The following is a 27,293-nucleotide window of genomic DNA, read 5'->3' as shown; positions in this document are numbered from 1 at the left end:
GCATTGACGAACTACTTACGAATGATTGTGTGCTTCAGTTGGAAAGGGAGGAATTGAGAATGGTGCAGTTTCTCATCGATGAACACAATATATTCACCAATATACCCTGTCAATAGTGGAGCGTCATGGTGTCTTTCCTTAGATGTATTTGTCACCAAAAAAAAAAAAAAAAAAATGCAATTTCTGCTCAAAAATTACCGCCATCCAAAGTAGCACACGCTTTATCCAATCTCAAAAACATGGTCAGTTTGCTTTCTACTGGCATGGTAAGACAAAATAACTGGATGTATTGTGGAAAGGCGTGAGTTTGCATGGTGATGTGTATGTGTGTGATTAAAAAAAAAGTCTGAAAGCTGTGTCTTAAACTACAAATATGAGAGTAAAATCACTCCTACTCCGGACCATCACATCGTGAGCAGAATTGGCTGAGATTCATAGAAGCGAAGGATAAAATGGCTTGTTAGTACTTAAGTACTTAGACATGTCTGCTGAATGTCGGCTTATTCGTATTAGTTCTCTTTTATCAGCAGGATTAACTACCTGCAGTAAGAACCTTCAAACCTTCACAATGCTTGTATATAAGTCAAGTAGAAAAGTTTTTTTTTTTCTTTTAAATCCCCTATAGCTCAGCGGTCTTACGTGATTTTCTGATGCCTGGTGGCAAAAGGTTTGGTGAAATTCTACTATTTTTTTTTTGTACTTACATTGTTCTTTTCCGTGAAGAGCTTCCAAAAGTTGACTAGATACGGCGGTAGAATCTGTTTATTGATTGCATGCTTCTACTAATTTGCATAAAGTTCATCGTTGTACCAAGACTTATACTAGACTACCGATGTCTTTGTTTCTACGTAAACAGGGTTCCTATTCACCTATGTTTTCATTTATTTGATTAAGTGTGCATGCATGCATGTAGGTATGCGCCTCTAGTGTGCATAATATTCTGTATGTAATATGTATGTATATATTTAAGTATGTATCTATGTACGTATATGTATGTATTTAGGTATAGGTAGGTATACAAGGTATGTGTGTATGTGCATATATGTATTTATGCATTTACGAAATGTATCAGTTTACCTATTCTTCTTGCTAATAATGATTTTTTTATTATGTCCGTGATAGATATATTTACAATGCAATATTTCAAAACTATATAGACAGATCACGTTGTTTGCTCGCATCAATGACACCAGCCACTTTTCGCTTTCCCCTAATCCTTAGTCTAGAAATCCAGGGAAGAATGTAATTACATTGTAGTTGATTAGTTGGTCCGTTACGTCAGCTAGGCAAACCACACTTGAGCAGCAAGAAAAGCTCATATTCGGTGAGTGACCGGATCGTTCGACCGAATCTGTGCCTCTACGTGTACGAAAGTTAATCCGAGTACGCAAATTGCTACCAGTCATCTCGGAGTTTGGAACTCGCCTTGCTTGCAGCATCTATCCATTGTACCCTTGGTATAGTGATTTCTCAACATGATGATAGCATCAGCAAGATTTTTGACATTGAGTTGCATTTTGTTGACGGTCATGGGTGCTGTCAGAGCAACTGGTAAGTGTTTTAAAAGAAATTAATCTTTACTTTCAACAAAACACATGTTGCGCTCGACTTTCACTGCACCTGAAAACGAGTGATTACAGTATTGCACAAGATCACGAAGCGAGTTAGTGAGAATTTTCCATGAAACGTTCTTTAAAAGTACATTGTGTTGGTAACGAGCGTCTTTTCTGAGAGCAAATTGCTAACATTAGCGAAAGAAATTCAAAGGAACAAAAACGGATTTATTAGATTTTCAAATATCATGTGAAGGGGGAGTCATACCTACCTATGATACCTATGGAATATTCTGAACGCAGGCTTCAGCCTCTGTATTCAGATCCAGGTTTAGTCCTTAAGATGAGCTGGGTCATGTCCAGGTGGCGTGGCGTCGAACTTAAATTTAATGGGTCATGCACAGTATATAGCTCTCGAGGAGAAAGACCTGGCATTTTATAAGATTCTAAAATTGTCTTTCAAAGATGAAGTTGCATATGAAGTTTAAGGAATTGTTAGAAGGACCTTTGTCAGTCTTGATGCAGATACAATGCTGCCTTATCAGACCCATTCTGGAATATGTGGTCAGGCCGCATGACCGCCATAATAATATGCTGGGTGAGCAGAGGAAGTTGGAAGTGTGCAGAGACGTGCAACTAAATTGATTTCAGGGCCTAGGAATTTGTCATAATCGTGAACGCCTTGAGGAACTTGGTTACAAACTCTTGCTCACAGGCACAGGAGGGGGTGACGAATAATTGAAGTTTTTAAAATATTAATGCTTGACTAGAATGTCTGACAATCATTATGATTTCTTTCATTGGGCGAACAGGAAGTCCAGAGGACACAGTATGAAACTGGACAGACAGTATTCTCGACTTTGTGTTAGGAAATCCTTTTTTTTTAATCAGCAATAGAGTTCCTGATTTTTGGAATAGTTTTCCTATATGCCATCTCAGCAATTCATCACTAAATGAGAAAATCCACGCACAGCTGAAGAATTGAGTTTGTTTGGTGTAGTTTAGATTTTGTTGTTGTTTTTGGGCAACTTATATGGATCATCGATTACATTTGAATTCACGATTTCCTAAATACTTCCCAAGAGTGTGCCATAATTGATTGAATTTCAGTTAAAAAACCCTCTTGTTTGGGTGGTGACCATACATCGTGAATACCATACATGAACTTTACTCATCAAGATTGCAGTTCTTTTTTTTTTGTCGTAGAGGTAGTAAGACGATTCGGTTTGCATTGATCTTTTTCCTTGTGGCGGACTTAATAGAGTACATCGACTTGACCCAGGTTGAGGACACAAGTACGGATTCTCCTCATAGTTGGAGGAGATTTTCGCCCAGAAGAGATGCTCTCGGGATACACTTTCAAACCTACGACACAGCTACCCTTAGATTCGTCCGCTCAGACAACCAAAATGTTTCGGTTTGGATGCAAACCGATTTGTGTATCGGGGTGAGTATATAGACTGAATTTTGCTGTGGCCCCCAAGCAAATCAACTGGAAATAGAGAGTACCCATATCAACAATTAAAATAAGGAATAATTCACCGTTGCAACTGATTGGCAACTTCCCAACCATCGACGTAGATATGCAGTGAATTGAGCAGTGTTTAAGTAGTAGCAATGATAAGAAATCATGTGAAAATTCACTTGGGCTGGATTCGAACCAACGACCTCCTGATCACCGGACAGGCGTCTTATCCACTAGACCACCGATCTTCTGATCTGCGCAATAGCCAGGGTTGGTTCTAATCCATACAGCATGCAGCGAGGGCTCCTGATTTATTAGAATTCATTAATTTGATAATAGATAATGAAATTATCATGTTTCAGGTGTGGAAGAGTTTTTGCCTAACCCGCATCCCAAGCTTTTTACCCCACGCCCCTTCGAGTTCGATCATCCTTGTGGAAAAGGTTCATGAAGTATGAGTGTGCGGAGTATACGAATGGGAGTAAAAATTGAGAGGATCACAGTGCTATACGGAAAATATTACCCTCAAAGTTGCACAAGACAAGAATATACTAGAATATAGCACCTACTAAGGTATATTTATGAAACGGACAGATCTTGTTGTTGGTGTTTTACACATGAGTCCTCTTATCAATGTCTTCTTCTTTCTTATGATATATACCGTCATGATTATACCAGGAAGATGATGCTCGTCATTATCTACACCCACAACTACTTTTCCCCCTGTCGTTTGTGTTTGTGATTGGAACAGTGCAAATTGCTTCTAGTGGCCGAGTTATTTGTGGATGGGAAAGAAGATGTCCTCCCAATCGACACCACTTGGGCCATTCGGATTGCCGTCACAGAGGTGGACGCTCCTTACCCCGGAAACAACAACACATTTTGCCAGTAAGTTTTAAAGTGGATGATACTGCAAGTCAAGAGGGATCACATCACTCCGTATTTTGGAGCTGCAATGATTAATCTTGGCAGACAGAGCTAGCCCCTACCACGCTCATCATTGTGCATTTGAAAGAAGAACCATCTATATCTAACGTGTGTCCTTTGCACATATTAAAGCCCAAGCATTAGCGATCCCTATTTTCCCTCGACTTTGCGTCCATAATTCTATCGCAGGTGGAGAGACTGGGCAAAACAGAAGTTCGCATCATGCTTTTTACCAAAACTGCGTTCACATTGGTATAACCTTTTGGAATAACTCTCTCGAACAGACTGACAGAAGAGAAAATGGTTTTATAGTGCCCTGATCAGTAAACATCAATGTTATCAGATAACCTCATTTTGTGGTGAACGTGAATGAGATTGTAAACGTCGATGGGTTAAATAAATTCACATTTTGTTTTTCTAATGTCCGAAAAAACGTGTTCGGTGAACATTAAATACTCCCAAACAGATGACTAATATCATCGTCACATTCTACGAGTAACTGTTGTCAGATTGTCACAATAAACTTCCCATTTCAGCTTTTAATTGTGAATGCAAATATTTAGATATCTATTTGCAGGAGAAGTCCCTGGCTACAGTCATCTACATTGATCTATCCATTCATTTCTTAATTACTGCGTATACGATAAACAAAATAACCGCATGTGATTTTACTTGTCACAGAAAGTGATTGCCTAGAGAAATCAGCTGGCGGAGGCAATTTTCGTGTCACTTCCACCCGCCAAACGATGTTTGAACCAATCCAAATCTCTGTGTCTGACGACCAAATTTTATCATGTCTGTTTTGATTTTGCTTTTTTTTTTTGTCTTTTCATGGGAAACTAGTATGGCCTGGAGTACAGTCAAGTTGATCAGGACAGAAAAGAAAGAAACACACACACACACACACACACACACAAACGAACAAACAAACCTAACAAACTTAACAAACTCAGTGTACCCTTCAAACATTTTACCAATAACATAGTTGATTGAAAAGGACAGAAGCCACCAAGCAAGCTGGACAAAGCGTCATACTATGTCTCCCTCCATAAAAGAAAACATGGTCAGTAACATACTTGTAGATCATGGACAATGTTATTCTCCTGTCCTCTTCCGCCCCCTTTCAACCCATCCCTGCCAGATTGTACAACCACTTTGGACAATTTGGGGTCTACAACCTCACCCTCCCCAGTAATATCCCTCCAAAAGGAACCAACGTCACGCAATGTCCAGTCACCACTGTCAAGAAGCCAGTCTACTCCTACACGGGTATGTCTTCGTAATTTTATATGATAGTCAGTTCATTAATTACTTGATTGACGACTGATTGATTGATGGATGGATGGATTCATTAATTCATTCATTCGTTCGTTCGTTCATTCATTTATTTATCCATTGTTCATTTGTCCCTAGTCTCTCCCGTTGTTTGATCGTTCATGTATTACAACGTTTCAAGATGAAAGCCGAGAAAAGACTATTATGACATCAGAAACATGATCAACGCACACAAAGGATATCGTAATTGTCACAACCCCTATGTGCACTTAATATGACGTCATAACCGACGGAACGCGTCACCCAGTTTCTGCTATCCGCACAGCGACATCTATAGACCAAGCAATAAACTTACCCGAAAATGGAGAGAATTAACATGCATAAATCTCTAAAGGACAAGTTCACCTTCATAATATGTGGACTGAATGAATGCAACAACTTTAGTAGAACACATCAGTGAAAGTTTTGGGAAAATCGGACAATCCGTTCAAAAGTTACGAATTTTTTAAGTATCTGCGCAGTCACTGCTGGAAGAGAAGACTACTACAGTGTATGATGTCACATGCGCCAGGTACAACTATATAAGGAAAATAAAAAGAGAATTTCACAAAACTTTATTTTTTTTAATAAAATGCACATTTCTTCGACTTGCTACTGACGTATGTTAAGGGTGATATTATCCCCCCTGCCTTCTAAAAGAGAGAAGTCGAGTTTTCTTTTGTTATGCGAGAAAAATGGAAATATGTGAATTTTCTTTATTTTTTCTTTATATCGTTGTACTCATGTGACATCACAAGCTATAGTAGTCTTTTCTTCCAGCCGTTACTGAGCAGAAACTTCAAAAATTCATAACTTTTGAACGGATTGTCCGATTTTCCTCAAACTCTCACTGATGTGTTCTACTAATATTGCTGCATTCACTCAACGTACATGTCTATGAAGGTGAACTTGTCCTTAAAGGATGAAAATGTCATACTCGAGGTAGGGAATTTCAAGTGTGAAAAAAGTACGAACCATGAATATCGTTAGGAAAATTAGCTGCAATAATCAACATTCAGAATATATAGATTACCTCAGTGTTTAGACATTAAATGCCTAAAGCCTATACCATGCATTCCACCATACTCCAGGCAGTGAATGAGACATCGAGTTGATCAATATACTTTCCATTCCAAAACCTACGATATGCATGCAGAATGCAGGCCTACTCTGGTAGATTAAGATGTTTTCTTCACGTGGCAGCTTGTTGCAATATTATCACATCGTCATCATTCTATTCTCTTAAAATGCATCTAAAAGTCCTGTTTTCTTTCATCTCAATCAGAAATTATGTGCGGCGATAATCAAGGTCTGACGAAAAAAATGGATATTGTATGATAGTCATTTTACTTTAGGATGGTGGAATGTTGTTTAATGATAATGACCTCGTGTGTTTCTTGGTTTTTGTCGTCCCTGCTTAGTTGCCTTCGTGTCGTACAGCATCCCGCTCGCCGTGGCTATATGTGCAGCTCTGTGGCAGTAAGTATTCTTGTTCTTCTTTGTCATTTTGCGCATAGTTACTCTTAAAGACCCGGGCCCTGTTTCATAAAATTGTTCGTAAAGTCACGCACGACTTAAATATGACAAGCCAAGCGGGTTTCGTAATCATCATTCAATAGCTACATGTAGAGCGGAAATTTGCAGATGATAATGATTGTTCTTACATGTTAACACATGTTATTAGTTGAAAGTATTTTTAATCTATATTATGCAGATGAATATTGACATACAGTCATACTTTGATAAAACGTAAAGAAAAAAAACACACACATATTGGCACGTCATCTTCCAGTCGTTCGTAAAGTCATGCGTAACTTTACGAACAGCTTTATGAAACAGGGCCCCGGTACCGTGGGGATTCATGCAGTGGGAAGGCTGACTCGGTTCGGATATATTCGAAAATCCCCGTAACAAACTGTGTGCATCTTTATCACTGATCTTTATTTAACACACCAAGGTGAAAAATCTCAACTGAAGTCGACCGTTGCGCTCCGATTGGTGACAAGACATTATGCTCCTGCGATAATCGTTCCGGTCCTATTTTCTCCAAGGATTTAGGGTTAACGATTCAATTTTTAGGTTTAGTTTGATGTTAGAATTAGGATTGGGGTAAGGGTTATGTTTGTGGGTAGAACTTATATGTTTGGCCTAGCGTGCAGATATTTCATGGGAGCAATTATCACAAGAGCAAATGTCATGGAACCGCTCCCATACACACCATTCGCTGACCAGTGTTATTCGGGATTTTCGAATGTAGACCTACCCCTGTGCGGGGAGTGAATGAATTGCACTACCAATGAAACCCTAACGCTGAAGTGTCTGTAAGGACATTTGGCCAGTATTAATAATTTGAATCTAATAAGATATCGCCATCATAATCCTAAGAAACAAATGGATGGAAAAAGTGATAATACTCCCCCTCCCCTTGATTGAAGTCTTTTAAAAAGGACTTGTACAATTCTACAGAAAGTCACCAGCCCGGTTGTCTATAGTTGATCTTCGTTGTTTTCATTATTCATGCATTGTCATAAATAACCTTTACCGTTATCTTTCTCTGATAGTGACAGTTATAAACTTGAATATTGGGTACCACAGAGGGACATAGGACGCGTATGGCCTCATTATACTTCTTAGCAGTCGGAAGGATAATTTTCGTTGATCAAAATGTGTTGTTTTGTTATTGTTTTTTTAACCCTCATGTCCATTCCAAGCAATACATCATAGGTTTTATATATTTCTTTATATTGTAATGAATAGCACCCCCATATGCTGACCTTGAGAAATTTCGACCATAACAAATAGTGATGGTTGACTTCCTTTTCCTTTGTGGTAAGTGTGAAAATGATTGCTACAGAAAAAAAAACATATACCCTGGGGATGAAGAATAAAAAGAAAAAACATGATTTTCACGTATTTCCTATGTATTTCTTTATATTTTGCTAAATAGCGCCCTCAGGGATGACCTTGAGAAATTTCAAATATTGGGTCTTGTAGAGAATGAGTTGCTCTACCTACGTGTATATGCCAAATATGACGGTCATCATATCATACAATTTGGAGCTTTAGATTTTGACGCGCGGACGTTTGAGACGATGAGTGCGCTGGCAGCTGTCCATTGAAAGTTAACCGGTCGCGTATCAAGCTAAGACCAAAACCTCCAATCCATTTAGATTCAAAACGTTCCTATAAGCTACTTAAATACTGACAATGAAGATCCAGTCCGTCTGCACTTGTACAATGAGCCCGTGCAGGAAGTTAACCCCGACTTTTGTATTCGATACTCTGCGATGACAATGGATTGATAAAAAAAAGACATGTTTTCAGAATCCTGTTTTTCTAAAGTGCAGCATTACTCACAGGGTAATCACAAACGTCTTCTGCATGTCCAGATTTGGCAAAAAAAGGTCGAGCTTCAAGTTCCTATAGTATAGTACGAGTTGTTGAATATTGCACAGTATTTTGCCTTCCGATTTCTAGTCCCAAAAGGACATCACAGATCTGTCATGTGATCCGATTTAAAGCGTGATATTGATGTAATGTAATTCATTATCATGTAACATTGATTGGTGACTATTATATAGGAGTAAATCATGCATGCTGCTATGGGTAGATCGATCTAAAACAGAATCTATAGCTGCTTTACACCTAAGAAGGACCAGTCAATTTGGCGTAAATTATCAATCTTTTATTTTGCTGATAAAGAATGAGCCATAAAAATAAGCGATTGGCGTAAGTTGGGGACATCGTGTCATTCAAGGAAATATTGGAATCATAATATGTTAATCAAGATATATATTGTTATTGTTGCACTGTCAAGCTTTGCCAGGATATACTTTGCCTTTTAAAGCGCTCCCTAACGATACTCGCTTTGCATGCCACTCTAGATGCTGAAGGATCACGTGACATGCAGGGGCGGATCCAGGAATTCCGTAAAGGGGAGGCGCCTTGACAAAATTAAGGGGGCGCAAGTGCACCCCCCCCCCCATTCTTTAAATTTCTTTTGTTTGAACAAAAAATAAAGACGGGGCGCGCCCGATGCGCCCCCTATGGATCCGCCACTGACCATGGGTTCTATCACACCACGCGCCATCTCAGTTTGATCTTTGAACGATGGAAGGGTGTGAGATCGAACCCTACCATCGTTGAAAAGCTATCAGATCGTTTCTCTCTTTTATCCAATCAAAGTAACTCTGTTTCTCATCACAATTTTTAAAAATCTTTTATTCATACAATCGTGTATTTGGAATCTCACCGGGAAGTGTCTCAATTTTCAGATAGAACGTTTGGGGTTCGAAGCATGTCCGGCGAAGATGAATATTTGCCCACAACGTATAACGTCCCTCTCGTCGTCTTGATAGATACGGTCCTGGCTAGCTCTCTTAGTAGTGTCATAGTGTTGGTCATTGTTATCATTAATTGTTGTCTATATCTGTGTCGATTGCAACAACAACAACAACAACAACAACAACAACAACAACAATCTCAATGGATAAAGGTAGAGAGGTACCATTTTCAAGTGGTTTCGTTTCGTTTGAAGAGGGTCTGTTTTTTCATAGTTCATAACAATGTCAAGTGGGGATGTCCAGTGAGGATTACGTGGCTTGCAAAAGACTGCAACCCTCTGAAGGCAGTTTTATCTCCGCATCACTTTTAACATCATGTTTTCGGAAAAAAGAACGTCCTTAGAAAGAAACACCAACGCACGAATAATGTAAATTGTATGTCTGGATATACTTGCGTGTTTGGTTTTTTTTTTAAACGAAAATAAGCACACAGTCACCCCCTAATGATTACAATGCACTACATCCTTGCTTTCCTTTTACCTCTTTTTACAGTTACTGCATCAAGAAGCGTTTTCGCAGCTCTTTAAACGTGAACACCATACCCCCAACAGTGAGTATGAATATACCAGCACACTGCTTGTTATTATAGATAAACACCTTGTGTACGTAGATGTTATGTACTTTTTCTCTGCTCTTTCAAGATATATGTATTCTTCAATTCCATTCAATTCAAATTCATTTCATTTCAATTCATTTCAATTCAATTCGATTCAATTCAATTCAATTCAACTTAATTCAATTCAATTTGATTCGATTTGATTTGAGTGTATTTTCCACTTCTGGAAATTCGTTTTGTTTGAATTGCATAAAATATACAACACATCTGTACATGTGCATATGGGATACATACAGGACATAATGCAGGTAGGCCCTATAGCGTGGATACATAGGAATACAAAGGATATACAATAATATGAAATCAATATCATTGTCGAAAATACTCGACATTAGAAGAATTATAAAGTTGTATAGAGTCAAATTTGGTTTGTCTTGCACCAGTTATAAACCAGTTCAGGTATATATGCGAGATTGAATGAATTATTATAACAATAGGGCTCGTATCTTTATATAATTGTGTCACTGAAGTCTGACGGGTAATTCTACACCTCTCGCAATCACGTAAGTTCTGCAAGGGGAATCTTTAGCTCTAAAAATGTATCATTATAACTTATTAATTGTTGTGTTTGTGATTTCGACATGGTTCTTTCAGACGGAAACCCCAGAAGAGGACAGAGTTCCCTTGACAACGAAGACACAAACTAACAAACCAGGCAACAGTTCCCTTCGGCTTCGCTCTGTGGACACATTCAGAGGGTATGTGCATATAGTATGGGTGATGTATCATTGATTTTCATTATTTGTAATATGTTTGTCTACCAAGGCAAAGCAAAGATGACCTTGAACAGGGGCGAATCAGGGAATTCCTTAAAAAGGGGGTGGAGGGGGCGCAAAGTAGTTTATTTACAACTTCCGGGTTTGAGTAGTCAGCAGATATGCAAAAAAAAAGCGCAATACAATCGGCTGCCAAGGTTAGTTTCTTAAGAAAAACCAAATAAAAGAGGCGCACTCCCTTTGATTTTTTATTTTCATTTTCTTTTATTATTATTTTTTTACCAGAAAACAAAATTAAGGGGGGGGGGGCGGCGCCCGGTGCGCCCCTCCTGGATCCGCCACTGTTAAAGATCAGACTGAAATCGATTGATGAGTAATAGTAAGCACTACAACCAGTCGTTACACTCCCCACCCCCCCCCCCCCCAATAAAAATATAAAAAAACAACACCAACAACAACATTAAAAAACAAGGCTACCAGTCACTGCTGCCTGTACACTAAGAATAGATTATCGTCATGGACCAGAACACTGAGTATATACACCATTTACAGTATGCACCTTTGCATATTTGTTTTCCACACTGAGTGGTACTGGATTAATTAATGTCTAAGTAAGTAAGTAAGTCTAAGTACATTTTTATGTCTCATTATGTGACATTTATTTTGTACATGAATATTAAATGAATGAAATTTCTTTGCAAAAAAAGTCTAAGTAAACTGAACTTTGAAAGAACTGTCAAAAAATGATGTCTATGTGAATGACTTGTGCGTGTGTGTCTTAAGAGGTTGTAGACGTGAAGGAATTATGACATAATTCCTCAAATCTGACCTGTAACCGTTGGTTGGTGACGCTGTTGTTTTTGTCTCCTTTCACTCCGCTGCAGATTCGTCATAACTCATTTGGTATGTGGTACGTCTGGAGATGGACACTTCTTTTTCCTCTCTCACGCCGTCTGGTATGGTAAGCTATAAATATTATCACCTTTCCTTTTTCTCATTTTGCACTTTGTATTGAAAGAAACCTGCAGAGTATATCAATTCCTTCTCAGTTTCAGTTCTTTTCTATTTCAATTATTTCTAATGTCGTGGTGATATGATTATAATGAACTATTATGCCTTTTGGATTTATCAGCGTTTTGCGCGTGTACATGTGCGTGCATAAACGAAATGCGTGATAAACTGGTAAAATCTTAGCTTGGTAAACACATTGCTGTTATGTAACGTACCTTCAAGTACGTAGCACTGTCTCAGTCGCGTGTTTTCTGATTTTTCTTGTCTGTTATTGCATTCCATGAAAGTATCATCACCATTACGAATTCAGTAAATTTATAATGTTCTGACCTATCTATTTCTTATTGCAGGTATAACTGTGGCGGATTTTATGTTTCCTTGGTAAGTGTATTCAATAAAGGATAGAAGGAGGGAGAGGGAGAGAGAGAGAGAGAGGGAGAGAGAGGAGGAGGAGGAGGAGGAGTCGTAAGTGAGCACTGCAATGTTAAATTTGATCAAGTACTGGCACATATCGATGTGTTGCAAACGAACGAGGAGTATACAGAGAAGGAGCATTTCCTTTGAAAATATTGCACTTTTGCTAATATCAAAGTGACATCGGTAATGCCGAATATTTATTGATATGTCAGGATATAATATCAGATTCGATATTGTAGAAACATTGCGATATTACACATCAAAAAAACATTTGATTTGTTTTGTTTTGTTTTTAATCATGTCGCGTCAATTGTAAAAACGAAGAGCAACAGCAATTCCAAAACGATTTTATTATTTTTTTTTAAAGGTTTGTGTTCATCATGGGTACGTCCATCCACCTTGCCTTCAACATTCTCCTCTCCAAGGGTTGTTCCTTCTTCGAAATTTTTAAGAAGATCGTCAAGAGAAGTCTAATCCTGTTTATCCTGGGTGTATGCATTCAACGTGAGTTTCCACATACACTGCTAGGCAGCTAGGGAGTCAGAATGTAGGTGTCTTTTCCTTTAAGTTCAGCGCTGAGCAGGAGTTCTTGCACGTTCCTGATCTTAAGTCAAAATAGTCCTTTAACGGACAAGTTTGCCTTAATCGTATGTGTGGATTGAGTGAACGCAGTAATATAGTAGAACACATTAACGAGAGTTTGAGGCTTGTTGTGATTATCATTACTGAGCAGTCATGAAATGCCTTTGTCTAAATTTCAGAGGATCTGCTTCTAGATGTTCTATGCTTTCTTTGACTAACGGATCTTCTAGTAACCAGTTAATTTTTCTATTAGTACATTAGTCTCAGAGAGTTACTCTCGCCCTCACTACAGCCTCATCCACTTTTACTTGGACTTGTCTCAGTGTTACCGTGGAATTATACACACTCAAAGTCTAATTGAGTCGTAGCATGGCGCTCGAGTAGAACAGACGTGTTTTTTTTTCCGAGAGCACGCTGTAGCACGCTGTAGACTGGACAATTTTGAACAATGCCGTATGAGCTGAGAAGCGGGAACATGACACAAGAGACCCGGCCAGCATCCCGCAAGTTAAGGGCTATGGAGACCCAGACTGAGCAAGCAGCCTCGGAGTTCGAAAGTTTTGTCAGGAAGGGCATTTCAGATATTCGTGAAATGCTTACGGGTTTTGAGGAGGCTCTAGAATTTCAGAGTAGACGCACTACTGTATTAGAACAGAAAGTTGAGCCACTGGAGAGAAAAGTAAGCAATTTGGACAGTCGCATGCAATCTTTTGAACAGCGTGTTCAACAGATCGAATTCGCAGAGAACAAACTGGAACGTTTTTCTCGCCGCAACAACTTTCGAATTGTCGGAGTACCACAACTGCCGAATGAAAACCCCATGCAAGTAGCTACAAATTTGCTCAAAGATTTGTTTGGACTGGTCGACCCGAAAATTGAGCGTGCCCACCGAGATGGACCTCAGCTGAAGAACCTCCCACGTCATCTTCTTGTGAAGATGCTCTCCTACCAGGACAAGCGGTACATCGTTTCCCAACAGAGAGCTAAGTTAGAGAAGGAGAAATTCTACATAATAGATGACTTAACGAAGAAAGACCGAGAAGAGAAGAGAAAGTGGAAGAAAGAGGTACAGCAAGCCTTTCAGGTGGGAATACGCTATCACTTTTCCGCTGGGAGATGGCGGGATGGGCGTGGCATTCCTGCCGCTTTTTACGCAGCCGCTACTGGCCCGGGCAATACAACCATCCACCCGCTTGACACTCGGGATGACACTCCCCATCGCACTACGCGCTTCTCCTCGGCCAGTAGCTCCGGGAACCGAGTCAGCGAAGGCCGTTCACCGCATATTGATCCCGCACACAGCCCTACAGTGATCTACTCGCACAGCGATGACACCCCTCCGCCCCTCACCCGTATTGTCACTGCCATGGTTCATACCCACCCTGAGTAGTTGTGTCCACAGGTTGAAATTACTAGTAAGTCGCTATTACTTAACTCTTAATCTTTAGGAGATGGCGGGATGGGCGCCATATCAGCCTTCGGATATGCACTTAAAGCCAAAGGACCGGTATATCGCCTGTGTTAATTTCATTTGCAGCCGCTAGCTGGGTATCATTCGTCTATGCATCGTTGTGCCCGGTCGCTCGGTAGTAAGAACGTCGTTACATCAGTTTCGAAGACGCAGCTACGGCGAAAGGAGCGGTAAATCGTATCGTGACCACTGTTCATTTCATCCGCAGCCACTGTAGCTGGGTATCATTCGTTTTTGGATCCTTTTGCCCGGTCGCTCGGTGTAAAAAACGTCGCTATATCAGTCTTTGGACACTCAACTACGGCCAAAGGACCGGCACATCGCACTGTGACTATCATTCATTTCATTTTGCTGCCGCTAGCTGGGTATTTTGTCTGTGAATCCTCACGCCGGTCGCTCGGGGTTTCGTTCGTTACTATTTCAGTCCTAGACACGGCAGCTACGGCCAAGATCGGCTTACCGCACTGTGAGTTTGTAGTCGTGCATTTACATCCTTATGTTCTGCCATATTCTAAGCACCTAAACAGCAGCTCCATATTCACGCGAGTCAATATGTGATACTGTTTCAGTTCTTATGCCGAAATTGTTTTTGCTCTAAACGGCTTTTTATATGTTTTCTTGTAGGAATCGTGCTTAGCAGTGCGGCTCTCGGAATCGGAGTCTGATTCGTGTTTGTCATAGCAGCCATGTTTTGGAAATGTTTTTTGTTTTTTCTCGAAGCAAGCCTGATTTTGTATTTTCATGTTAAAAGGGATAGAGGAAAGAACAAATACATATGTCGTATTAGCTCTACGTTTTCAATGCAAGTTGATGTGTGTGGTACCAAGCTCTCATACTATTGTATTAGAAGTGTTTCGGGATCAGTTAACTTACAAAGTCTGTTTTTAATGAGGTTGTGTTTTTTGAGTAAAAGAACCTACTGTTATCTATGAATGCATTTGGTATATATTCATTGAACGTCAGAGGTCTTCGTGACAGAGTTAAACGCTTAGAAATGTTTAACTGGTTACGTAGTAAAAACGCAAATATTTTTTTCATTCAAGAATCTCATTCCTCCCCTCAAGATGAAAGTATATGGGCGAAAGATTGGGGACATGGTGTAATTTATTTTTCTCATGGTGCCTCAAACAGTAGAGGTGTTTGTATATTGTTTAAAGACGCCTCGCTGGTTACAATTAATAAACATTATTGTGATAATAATGGAAGACTTCTTATTTTGGACGCTTTGCTTGATAATCAAAAAATTACGCTTGTCAACGCTTACGGTCCAAATATTGATGACTCTTTGTTCTTTTTTGATGTTTTGGAGAAACTGTCTGAATTTGACTGTGAGTCAATTGTTTGGGGAGGTGATTTCAATTGTGTTTTAGATGTTAACCTAGACAAGAAAGGAGGCAGAGCAATTACTCATTATAATAGTGTTGCTTGTATAAATGAAATAATGGAAGAATATAATCTTATTGATGTATGGAGATTTAGAAATCCTAAAACTCGTACATATACTTGGCATTCGAGAAATATCTTTTGTCGTTTAGATTTTTTTCTTATATCATGTAATTTAGTTGTTCAAGTTGACAAATGTGAGATCTCTCCTGGTTTTAAAACAGATCATTCAGCAATATCCCTTAATTTTTCTGTAGTAAATGAAATCAGAGGACGTGGTTTTTGGAAATTTAATACATCTCTTTTACAAGATGAAACATATGTTGAACAGATTCGTAATTGTATTAAAGAAACTAAAACTTTATATTTTGAAATTTTAGACCCAAATACTTTTTGGGATTTTTTGAAATGTCAAATGAGATCTTTGACTCTTAGATACTCTATTCAGAAAGCAAAACAGAATAAGAAATATGAAAATGATTTGCTTGAGAAAATAGGTAATTTAGAATCTGATTATGTTCTTAATCCTTGTGATTCTCTGGCCCAACAGATAAAATGTTACAGAGATGATTTAAATGTTTTGTATGAAAAGAAAACTCAGGGTGTCATTATTAGATCCAGAGCAAACTGGGTCGAGAATGGTGAAAAGAACACTCGATATTTTTTGAATTTGGAGAAAAGGAATCAGAGACAAAAACTTATTACCAAACTTTACAATGATAATGGTGAACTTGTTTCATCGACAAAAGATATTTTAAACACTGTCAAAGATTATTATAAGTTGATTTACACGTCGTGTAATCCTCCTACTGTAGAGTTTGAACATTTGTTACCTAGAGACACTCAGGAAATTAAATTGTCTGAAAATTTAAAAGAAAAATGTGAAGGTTTGATCACACTCAATGAATGTCTACACAGTCTTAAAACTATGAAGAATAATAAAACTCCAGGAACTGACGGCTTCCCGTGTGAATTTTACAAATTCTTTTTTACAGATCTTGGAGAAATGTTACTTAATAGTTTCAATTTCTCTTTTACTTCAGGCAAATTATCCCTGGACCAAAGGAGAGCAATCATTAATCTTATTCCAAAAAAAAATCAGGATTTACTTTTTTTGAAGAATTGGCGGCCCATATCTATTCTGAATACTGATTACAAGCTTTTGGCAAAATGTCTTGCCCAAAGGTTAAAGAAAGTGTTGTCTGATATAATAAGTTGTGATCAAACCGGTTTTATGAAGGGGCGATTCATTGGTGAAAATATTAGACTGGCATTAGACATGATTGACTGTGAAGCTACTGGTTTTATGCTGTTAGCAGATATAGAAAAGGCATTCGATAAACTGGAATGGTCATATATGTTTCAAGCCTTAAGATACTTTAACTTTGGAGATGATTTGATCTCCTGGGTGCAAATTTTGTATACTGATATTCATTCTTGTGTTTTAAATAATGGTCATGCCTCTGAGTTCTTTAATCTTACGCGAGGTGTGCGCCAAGGATGCCCCCTTAGCCCGTTACTGTTTATAATCTGCAATGAAATAATGAGTATATGGATTAAAAGAGATGATAACGTTAAAGGGATCATAATCAATGATGTTGAAATAAAGATAAGTATGTATGCTGATGATACAACATTTTATGTTCAAGACACAAACTCTCTTGCCAGAATTATGTATATTATAAATCAACTGAAAATATATTCTGGCTTGTGTATTAACCGCAACAAATCAGATGTTATTGCTTTAGGATATTACAAAGCCCATCCTCCAGATGTATCCTTTTTGGGTTTCACATATTCACCAGGGCCTTATCGCCTTTTGGGTATACGTTTTACTACAAACCCAAATGACTTATTTGAACTCAATTTTAAGCCTAAAATGGAATTACTGAAAAGAATTTTTAGAGTTTGGGCTCCTAGAAATTTAACCCCAATAGGTAAGATTACTCTTGTTAAATCTCTCGGTATATCTCAATTAGTATTTTTATTCTCTGTTCTTCCAAAGCCTCCAGATGATTTCATAAAAGAAATTGAGTCTGTTATATATTCATTTATATGGAGCAAGAAGCCAGATAAGATCAAACGTAAAATTATTATTGGAGATTATAGTGAGGGAGGACTACGAATGATACACATTCAGTCAATGATTGTTGGTCTTAAAACCGCATGGGTAAAACGCTTTTTAAACCCTGATAGTAGGGGTAGCTGGAAATGCTTTTTTGACTTGTCAATGAAAGATCTCGGTGGAGACTTATTTTGGATTTGTAATCTTGATTGCAAGGATATGATTAATCAGGTCGGAAATATATTCATACGAGAAATTCTTGTCTGCTGGAGTAATTTAGTTTTTTTCTCAGAACCCTCCTGACAGATATATTCATAATCAGGTTATATGGAATAATTCTTGCATTAGAATTAATGGAAAAGTTGTTATTAAGCATAATTGGATAAATAAAGGTATTACGAGAATTTATCATATTTTGAATGAACAGGGTAATTTTCTTTCATTTTCACAATTTAGAAATAAATATGAAATTCAATGCAATTTTTTGGATTTTTTTTCCATCATATCTGCAATTCCTCTTAACTGGAAAAATCTTGTTAAAAAACCTCAAACTCAAGATAAAAATTATCAAGAAGAACTGATTCTTGAAATTAAGAAAGCTCCTAAAGTATGTAGATTTATTCATAGAAAATGCGTAGATAATTTTCGTGAAGTTCCAAAATCACAAGAAAAATGGAATTCAATTTTGATAGAACCAGTCACTGACTGGAAAAAAATCTATCTCATTCCTTTTAAAAGTTCATTGTCGACAAAATTGCGTTATTTTCAGTTCAAGATTCTACACAACATCCTCGGGGTGAATAAACTGCTAAAACAAATTGGTTTGTCAGATTCTGATTTATGTACCTTTTGTTTAGATACAACCGAGACAATTACACATTTGTTCTGGGAGTGCCCTTATACTCAACGTTTTTTGAGAGAGTTCCAAAGACAAGTTTTGAAAGATGAAGTTATTCTCACATTTAACGATTTCATATTTGGAATCTTAAATGGTCCTTTCACTACATTGAATTCTGTTTTTTTTTATATGCCAAATATTACATATTCGCCACAAGATGTAAGAACGGTACATTATCTTTGGCGTTATTTCAAAAAGCTTTGAAACATTATTATGAAATTGAAGAAATTATATATTTAAAACAAGGTAAAATCACTGTGTTTTTAGATAAATGGAGACATGTTCAACTTATTTGAACTGTCTGATGTTGTTTCGTTACAGTGTATTTCATGTTTCTTGATGATTCAAGGATGGGGCTGATGCAACACTTTCATTTGGTTCGTAGTCAAATATATGGAGGTATTTTCTCTCGGAAACTGGTAACATTCGATTTTGTTTGTAGAAAATAATTCCATACTTGGAATCCACCTTGCATACATTTAGTTGTTGCAACGTCAGGTGGATATTGACGTGTTTACGGGTTGCCTGGAGCAACCTTTGCCGGGGAGGTATGCATGAAAATAGTTTAAAGGTCTATGTACCCGCGAGTTTCTTTTAACGTTGTTATGATGTAATTTTATTTATGCATGCTTTCGGGCAGGGTATGGCAACCCGGTGGCTTTCTAGGAGCCTACCTGGGTGTGGCGTGTGTAATGTAAATGTATACACTGTACATACTTTCGGGCAGGGTGCATCCTTGGCGTTCCAATGGCTTGCCGGAAGTCCGCTGGGGGCCTGCCAGAGCGTGGGGACGGCGGGTGAATTTTGTATGCTAATTTCTAGATTTTCTGTCCATGGGGCCTATTAGTATTTACGAATTTCCTTTTATTAGCTGTACATTGCAATGTGGCTGTGCGTGGCCCTGTCGCTGTGCTCAAGTGTTACACTTGTGTACGGCGGCGGGGCTGTGTGTAGTCAATTGCAATGGTCCTGTGGAAGTTATTCAATGTGCACTCGTCGTCGCCATGTCGGGCGGGCCTGGGCGGGCTTTCGGACTGCCAAAAGTTATTTTATCCTATTTTCGCATTCTCGCATGTACGACCCTTTATAGTATGTTTTTTAGTAAGAAGATATTTAAATATTTGAAAAAAAAGTATAAAAACACAGATATGTGTTTAAATTGTTTGTATCAAAGAAATGTTTTTGTGTTGAAGTAATAACTTTGTAATTCATTTATCCTCTGTAAAATTATGTTGCTTCGAGAAATCAATAAATTCTATCATTTGAAAAAAAAAAAAAAGTCTAATTGAGATATTGAAGTACTAGATCTGAGTCCATTTCATCTCGATTTGTACACTGGGAACTAACTCGTTTAGACTAAAGTGGGATTAGCTATATGTCACGCAGCCTTGATGCACCTACCGCAGGAGCGCATCGTTGGGTTAGTTTCTAAATTAGTGGCCCGTTGCATGAAACTTACCATTGAATTTCAATGGTAACTACCGTCAAAATTAGGCGTCACAGCCAATCAGCATCAAGGATTATAAAATTTACCGCTAATTTGAAGATTTACCGCTAGAAAGGAGCGGTAAGTCCAGCGGTAAGGGTTTTATGCAACAGGGCCCCGATCTACATCGCAGCGAAAGTCGAGAACATTGAATCGGAGATTAATGGTGATGTCCGAAAGTCTAAGAAACTAGTTTGAATCCATCTCCAAATTGCACACTTTCTTCTTATTCAACGCCTCCCTGCAACAACTCGTCCACTACAAAAAGGAACTCCATGATAATGTGATAAATCGTGGCATGTTCTGGGACCATTCACCCAACCTCCTCGTTATAATTCTGCACCCCTGTTTATCAGAACGTTGTTGAATAATACATTCAAAAATTTGGACTTGTCCGAAAAATTAGGATGGGAGCGGGGGCAGCGTACCTCAACAAGCAGCCGGCCAATTATGCAAACATACACCCGAATTTCTAAAAACTTCAGGCACACGTTAGCTCTATACGCTGTATTTATACAAGCAAACTTCGCACGAAACAGTTTTGTTTTCATGACGCATGCCCATCATTTATTATGAAGACATCGGTTAGTCTGAAATAGAAATATGAGGTAAACCGCAAAACAAAACTAAGAACGATGAGAGTGTGAACAAATATCAACAAATTCTATGATTTCATTTTCTGTAACGAGTGTCAGCACCAAGATACAATGTAATTCGTCTCTCAATATTCTTCTCACATGAAGAAGTCTGCAATTTTCATTTCTTTGTTTTATCCTTTTTCAGGAGGACTGAAGAAAGTAACTGTGAAAAATAAGTGCTACGCGTAAATGAAAAACCTACACTATCTCACTTAACTTGTAATCGTCAAATGACCAAAAATAAATTGCAGCATAATAAAGGCCGATCTTGTTTTTTCTTCCGGCTTTGTGTTCCATAGCTCAAAACGACCTGCTAACTCTTCGGATACCAGGTGTCCTGCAACGATTTGGAATCACGTACTTTATAGTAGCTTCGTGTTACCTCTTCTCAAGATGGCTCCAAGCACGCAGGAAAACAGAGAGAACGGTGGGTGCATGTTCGCAGCTAAACCTACCTCTTGTTTGCATGATGGAAACCCCCTCTGCGTGTTTCAGTATAGGAAAGATGTGGAGACGGTGTGGTGGTGGGGGGTGGGGTTGAGTATGTGTATGATGAAATGAATAAAATGATTTTAAAAATGTTTGAGATTTATGTTTATGATTGTGGGGGTGGTGATTTTTATTAAAGATTTCATTCACACTCCTTAAAGGAAACCCAAAACCCAAAGAGAAATGTGGATTGAGTGAAATCAGCATCATTAGTAGAACAAATCAGTGAAAGTTTGAGGAAAATCGGACAATCGATACAAAAGTTAAGAATTTTTAAAGTTTTGGTGTTGGAACCGCTGGATGAGGAGACTACTAGAGGTTATTACGTATGTGTGGACAACATGATAAAGAAAATATAAAGCGAATCAAACAAAAATTCATTTTTCATGAAAATTATACATTCCATCAATTCGATACTGACATATTTGTTAAGGGTAGCAATCATTCCCCCTGCGTTCTGAAAGCAGTTAGTCAAGTGCTCTTTCATAATGCTGCAAAAGTGAATTTTTGTTGAAGTTTCTTTATAATTATTTTCTTTTTATTGTTGTCCACACACACGTCATAACCTTTAGTAGTCACCTCATCCAGCCATTCCAACACCAAAACTTTAAAAATTCATAACTTTTGCATCGATTGTCCGATTTTCCTCAAACTCTCACTGATTTGTTCCACTAATGTTACTGCTTTCACTCAATCCACATTGCTGTTTGGGTTTGGATTCCCTTTAACAGGAAATACCGTGGTTTGTATATCTCTTTTGTATGTACATTAATTTATGTACATATGAATATTTAAGTGGAATGTTGATGTGTCCAGGAGATACAAGAGATATACATGTTTGGTGTGTGTAAGTGGGATGTATAACTATGAACGTTTTTACCTGTAACATTTTATGTAATGAACGTTGGCCTCAGGCCTATACAGTCATCACAATACCCCTTTCCTCACGTTACTGTGGTCATAACAGCACCGTAATTACCACTTTCATTTAATTCTGCGATCATTTTTTTTTTTGTTGTTGTTTGTGTTAAAATGTACATACCTATTCGGGCACATCTATTTAGCGACGAGTTTCGAAATCTCTCCAGTTTCTTCACTTTGAATCTTTGCAGAACTCGTGTTTCCTGATGTTCCGTGATATACTTCAATACATAGAGCTGCCGGTAGCTGCGTTGTGTGTTCTTGTTCACGTAATGGTCACTTTCTACCTACCCGTACCTGGATGCCCTCGGTAGGTGACACTAAAAGTAAATTTTGACATTAAAGTGCGACACATTTCATTTGAAAATGACTTTAATGAATAAATCTACCTAAGACGAATAGAATCAGAATCCGCGGTCGATATACTAACAACTACAATCAATTTTATAATACTCTGGGTTTCTACGTGAGTATGAAAATTTACTACGAAGGCCAAAGCTTTGGTTATCTACAGCACAAGTGTCATATCTGGGACACTGAACAATAATATGGCTACATCACCACCAAACGTTTACGATGAAGCGACATGAGCCAACTTTATTTCTTGAGGGCGAGTGCGAATTCTCGATAATAAATAGAAACTTCTCCACCCACGTGGATTTCTCATATTACTTGCAAAATGTGTGTTTTTTTCCTTCAAATCACTGAGGATTTGTGCATAAGTCAATGGAAAGCTTGTGTGGCAATGACGTGTCATAAGCATTACGACCCTCAGATTTTCCTGATATCACTGTTTAGTGTAAATTATGTGTTTAAAGTCCGATTTAGTTTTTCAAGTTTCCAAAAGTGTTAGTTTTTCTCATGATGCAATTCTGTCCGACGATGAGTACAGTGGTTATCAGGGTCCGGGAGGACCGCTGGTTGGGGTGAACGGAGAGCTCACCAACTGCACCGGGGGAGCTGCCGGCTACATCGACCGCGCCTTCTTCACCCCTGCCCATCTCATCAAGACTGGGAAGATAATCAGAGTATACCACAACACTGTACCTCATGACCCCGAAGGAATCCTAGGCACGCTAAATTGCATTGCCCTCTGCATTTTTGGTCTTCAAGTAAGTAATATCTCGCTGATTTAGTTCATCCTTTGAAAGGGAATGTTAAGCAGAGGCGGGTGAGGGTTGAAGTGTGAAATTTCAATTTGTATCCCTCTACAAATAAATTTGTAAGATCACAACTGCTGATCTATGATTTAACAAGCATGTCGGAAAAAAAAAAGAACCAGGTGACTCGAACTTGTCATCTATAACGCTTTCCGGGCGGCGAAACAACCACCATGCTATTCCTGCTTGCCGGCAATTGCGATCTTACAAATTTCATATGTAGAAGCTTCACACATCATATTATACTTTGCTGTCTCAAGCAAACGTCATAGAACTACAAAAGGAAACAATGACTGTTGTATTTTCTGCTTTGTAAAGAGCATTGCATCTATTTAACCCTGTATATAAACCAACAAGAGGGCGTGACCACAAGTGACTGCCGCGAATTTTCACTTTATGAAGTAGAGCAAAACATTCAGTTTGCTAAAATTGGGAGATAAGATATTGCATGAAAGAAAACAAAATATAACACTAATCAGCGCTTACACACAGACATGTTTTCAAATGTATTTTCGCATTTTCACAGTTTCACATTTTTACATTAAGTATAAGAACAAATGAAGGATCATCTTAGCATTGTTAATTAAACTGTAAGAGGACTTCACAAAATTTTACAATTTACACAAGTTGGTATAATCACTGAAAGGTCGTGGGACTCTTTCCTATGGAATTCGACTTATTTGTATTCTTTCTAATAGCTTTCTATACTTAATAACAAGTTTGATTTTGATTTATTCCAAGAATTGCAAAATCTACTCAGCAAGATGCGACTGAAATTAATGGCATTTTCATCTTTTCAAGGCTAACAGAATTTCATTGAATGTCCTCCTCTTGTGCACACAGGCTGGCAAAATCCTTCATCATTTCCAGAGTGTACGGGGACGATTGGTGCGCCTTTTGATGTGGGGCTTGTTGTTGGTTAGTAAAGAAGTAATAATAAGATTGACCAGGGAAGTGGGACGATACCTCTCTGGATATATATATAGTCTTGTCAAGACTCCTGAAGAAGGCGGAGGCCGCTGAAAAATTGAGTCGAATAAACTCATTCTTTATTGGCAAAAAAAAAAATGCTTTACCAGTTTATTTCTTCATTTCTTCGTGGAGCCAATACGTGAATTCTCAACATGTTAAGACACACACACACACACACACACACACACACACACACACACACATATATATATATATATATATATATATATATATATATATTATATATTTCTTATCATATAGCAGAAATGGACAGAGATACACATGCATCTTGGAGAGTGAACTGTGGGTGAATGCACAGAGGCCAAACTCATTTGAAACCACCTTTGTGAATTCGGACCATAGTATCCCGACGTGACGAAAATGTATCAATCAAAGAAACCGTAGCATGATCATAAAGTTGGCAGAATGTTTGTGTTGATATCATGTACATTACCTGCATGTGCAATTCTTTTGTGTTTCAAAGCTCTGGGCACCATGTAGGCCTACAAATCGCATTACAGCAAAGTAGAAATTGTAATGTTAGAATCACTGAGCGTATCGATGAGCATAAAAGTATCCGCGAATGCAAGAATAAACAAAACCAAAAGAAAACAAAAGCACACTCACTCACATAATTATTAACACCAAGCAATCATAACCCTGGACTTAGTACTCGAATAATCAGAATTTACTGTTATGCCACATCATCACCATAATGAGTGTTGAGGATAATTCCCCCATCAAATTACAGTATTTTCATTTTTCGTTACCCGTTGTTCGACTTTGTAGATCACCTGCAGCGCTGTACTTTCCAAGTGCACCATGGCAGACGGCTGGATCCCCCTCAACAAAAATCTGTGGTAAGATGGTCCGACATCCAAAATAAGTGTTTTGTGGTGATCAGCATAAGAATCAAACTGTTGTGATTGTCGTCTTTTATGACGGATTTGCTGTCAAGTGTACGTTTGAAAATACAATGGGATCATAAAATGCAATTTATACAGCGTATCTTTCACTTAAAACACTACACCTTCCAGACCATTTTTCACAACAGCAGCAAATGACTGTGAGCTAACTTTTGTATCTTATCTAGAAAAGTGTAGAAAAGTGGTTGCTCGCATCATTACAAGCAGTCATTACCCGCAAGCATGATGCATGCTTATGATGCATAGCTTGTCGAACTTCACATTTTATGTTCCTCCCGATTACTAGTATGTTGTAAGACATGGCAACATTTCACTGATAGTCAAGAAAATAAATGGACATACCTGTACAATGAGGAAACATGAGAAATAGACAACAGAAGTGAATAAATGAATTTATTGGATCTTGTTTGTATCATAGTTGCACTTCAAATCTGCTCCCTCCAATCAATCAATCAATCAATCAATCAATCTATCTATCTATCTATCTATATATCTATCTATCTATCAATCAAACAATTTACGAGGGTGTCTTGGAATGTTTACACGCTTTAAAACATTCCTGTCTTGCAGAACGACTTTTTTGTACACCCCAAGCGGGTTCACAATTTCATTGTATAATATTTCCCCAATTCTTTTCCTTGTTTTCATAAGTATATTGTGTCATCTATTTCATCTTTTTTTTTTTTTAACCAACAGGTCGTTTTCGTTTATTTGCCTGACCGGGGGTGTTGGCTTCCTTGCCACGGCTCTTTTCCACGTGCTCATCGACGTCACACACTTTTGGAACGGATCGCCACTATTCTACCCAGGTTCGTGCTTTGCATGGTGGGAAAATGATTGATTTTAAAGATTCGTAGGAGACACAGAAGGTTTTCAGACTTTCGAAAACTTGTCATTCAACATGTTTGGAAATACAAGTGTACCTTTACATAAACTGGGTATAAAACTTGCTCGTTTCCATATTACTTATCACTATGATTAAGAAAAGACATTGCAAAGAAGCATTATATGCAAGTTATGTGCGATCCGTTTGAGAAAGTGTATCAAATTGCCCTTTATGTCATAGCAGTATTTTAGCAATGATTGACATAATTCGTCACTGGCAGAATCTTAGGTTTGGAAGTTTTGTTTTGTTTTTTTGCGGGGGGAGGGGGCGTATTCAGGTAATCTGAAGAAAAATAGTAGAAATATCAAAAATATAACAAAACATGTGCTCTGAATACTTAGGTATTATTATCGTCATTATTATCATCATCATCATTATTATCAACATTACTATAATATACTTCTACTAGTATGTATTTTCCTCTGATTTCTTTTTGCTGTCTAGGCATGAACACCATGCTCCTGTACATCGGTGCTGAGATCATGACATCATATCTCCCGTTTTCTTGGACCCTAATCGTTGGTAACCATGCTGAATACATATTTATGGGGTACTGGTCAATGACGTTGTGGGTATGTATAGCCTACCTCGCCTACCGTAAGAAATTTTTCGTGAAAATTTGATTCATCAACTAGCGCAAGTGACTGACTAGACAGGTATTTTTCGACTCAGCATGACCAGTGTTAAACATGGGTCGATTCTCGTCGTTAATTGCAGAAAAGCCTGTATTGCCGGTAATCAACGGAAATTGTATGTAACCTGGAGAGAACAAGGAATCCTAAGATGTATAGTTGCATTAAATAAATGCTAGTCATTGTTATGATAGATGTAGTTATGGTAGATATAGGAAAGAGCATCTATTGTATGACAGGGGCGCACCAGAGGAATGCAATACTCCGAGATCAAGGAATGTATCCGATTATGAAAGAAAGGCTCTGCTGGAAACACGCTACGCTGTGAAGCATCCAACAACGTACAAAAAGACGTTGTTTTACTTCTTGTTTTTTTTTTCCGTTGGTCCTATAGTTCTTTGTCCATTTCCTCAATTGTCTGT

At 38.2% G+C, this 27,293-nt stretch overlaps 1 protein-coding gene across 1 annotated transcript; it reads left to right on the top strand.

Moving 5' to 3' along the window:
- The first annotated feature begins 1,529 nt into the window (after positions 1-1,529).
- On the top strand, positions 1,530-26,862 carry LOC139728857 (heparan-alpha-glucosaminide N-acetyltransferase-like). Its single transcript, XM_071639797.1, has 17 exons — positions 1,530-1,551; positions 2,816-3,000; positions 3,770-3,906; positions 5,087-5,214; positions 6,681-6,738; positions 10,095-10,152; positions 10,813-10,916; positions 11,819-11,895; positions 12,296-12,326; positions 12,730-12,866; positions 21,185-21,312; positions 22,487-22,605; positions 23,188-23,407; positions 24,299-24,373; positions 25,217-25,287; positions 26,050-26,162; positions 26,684-26,862. The coding sequence occupies exons 1-17, from the start codon at positions 1,530-1,532 to the stop codon at positions 26,860-26,862; spliced, it is 1,842 nt and encodes a 613-aa protein (XP_071495898.1).
- Positions 26,863-27,293: the final 431 nt, after the last annotated feature.

This window comes from Diadema antillarum, unplaced genomic scaffold, assembly GCF_040938485.1.
Source record: "Diadema antillarum isolate AM-2024a unplaced genomic scaffold, OU_Dant_1.0 seq00000203_RagTag, whole genome shotgun sequence".
NCBI classification, from domain to species: Eukaryota; Metazoa; Echinodermata; class Echinoidea; order Diadematoida; family Diadematidae; genus Diadema; species Diadema antillarum.
The sequence above is the reverse complement of the archived record's forward strand: the minus strand, read 5'-3'. Positions and strand labels throughout refer to the sequence as shown.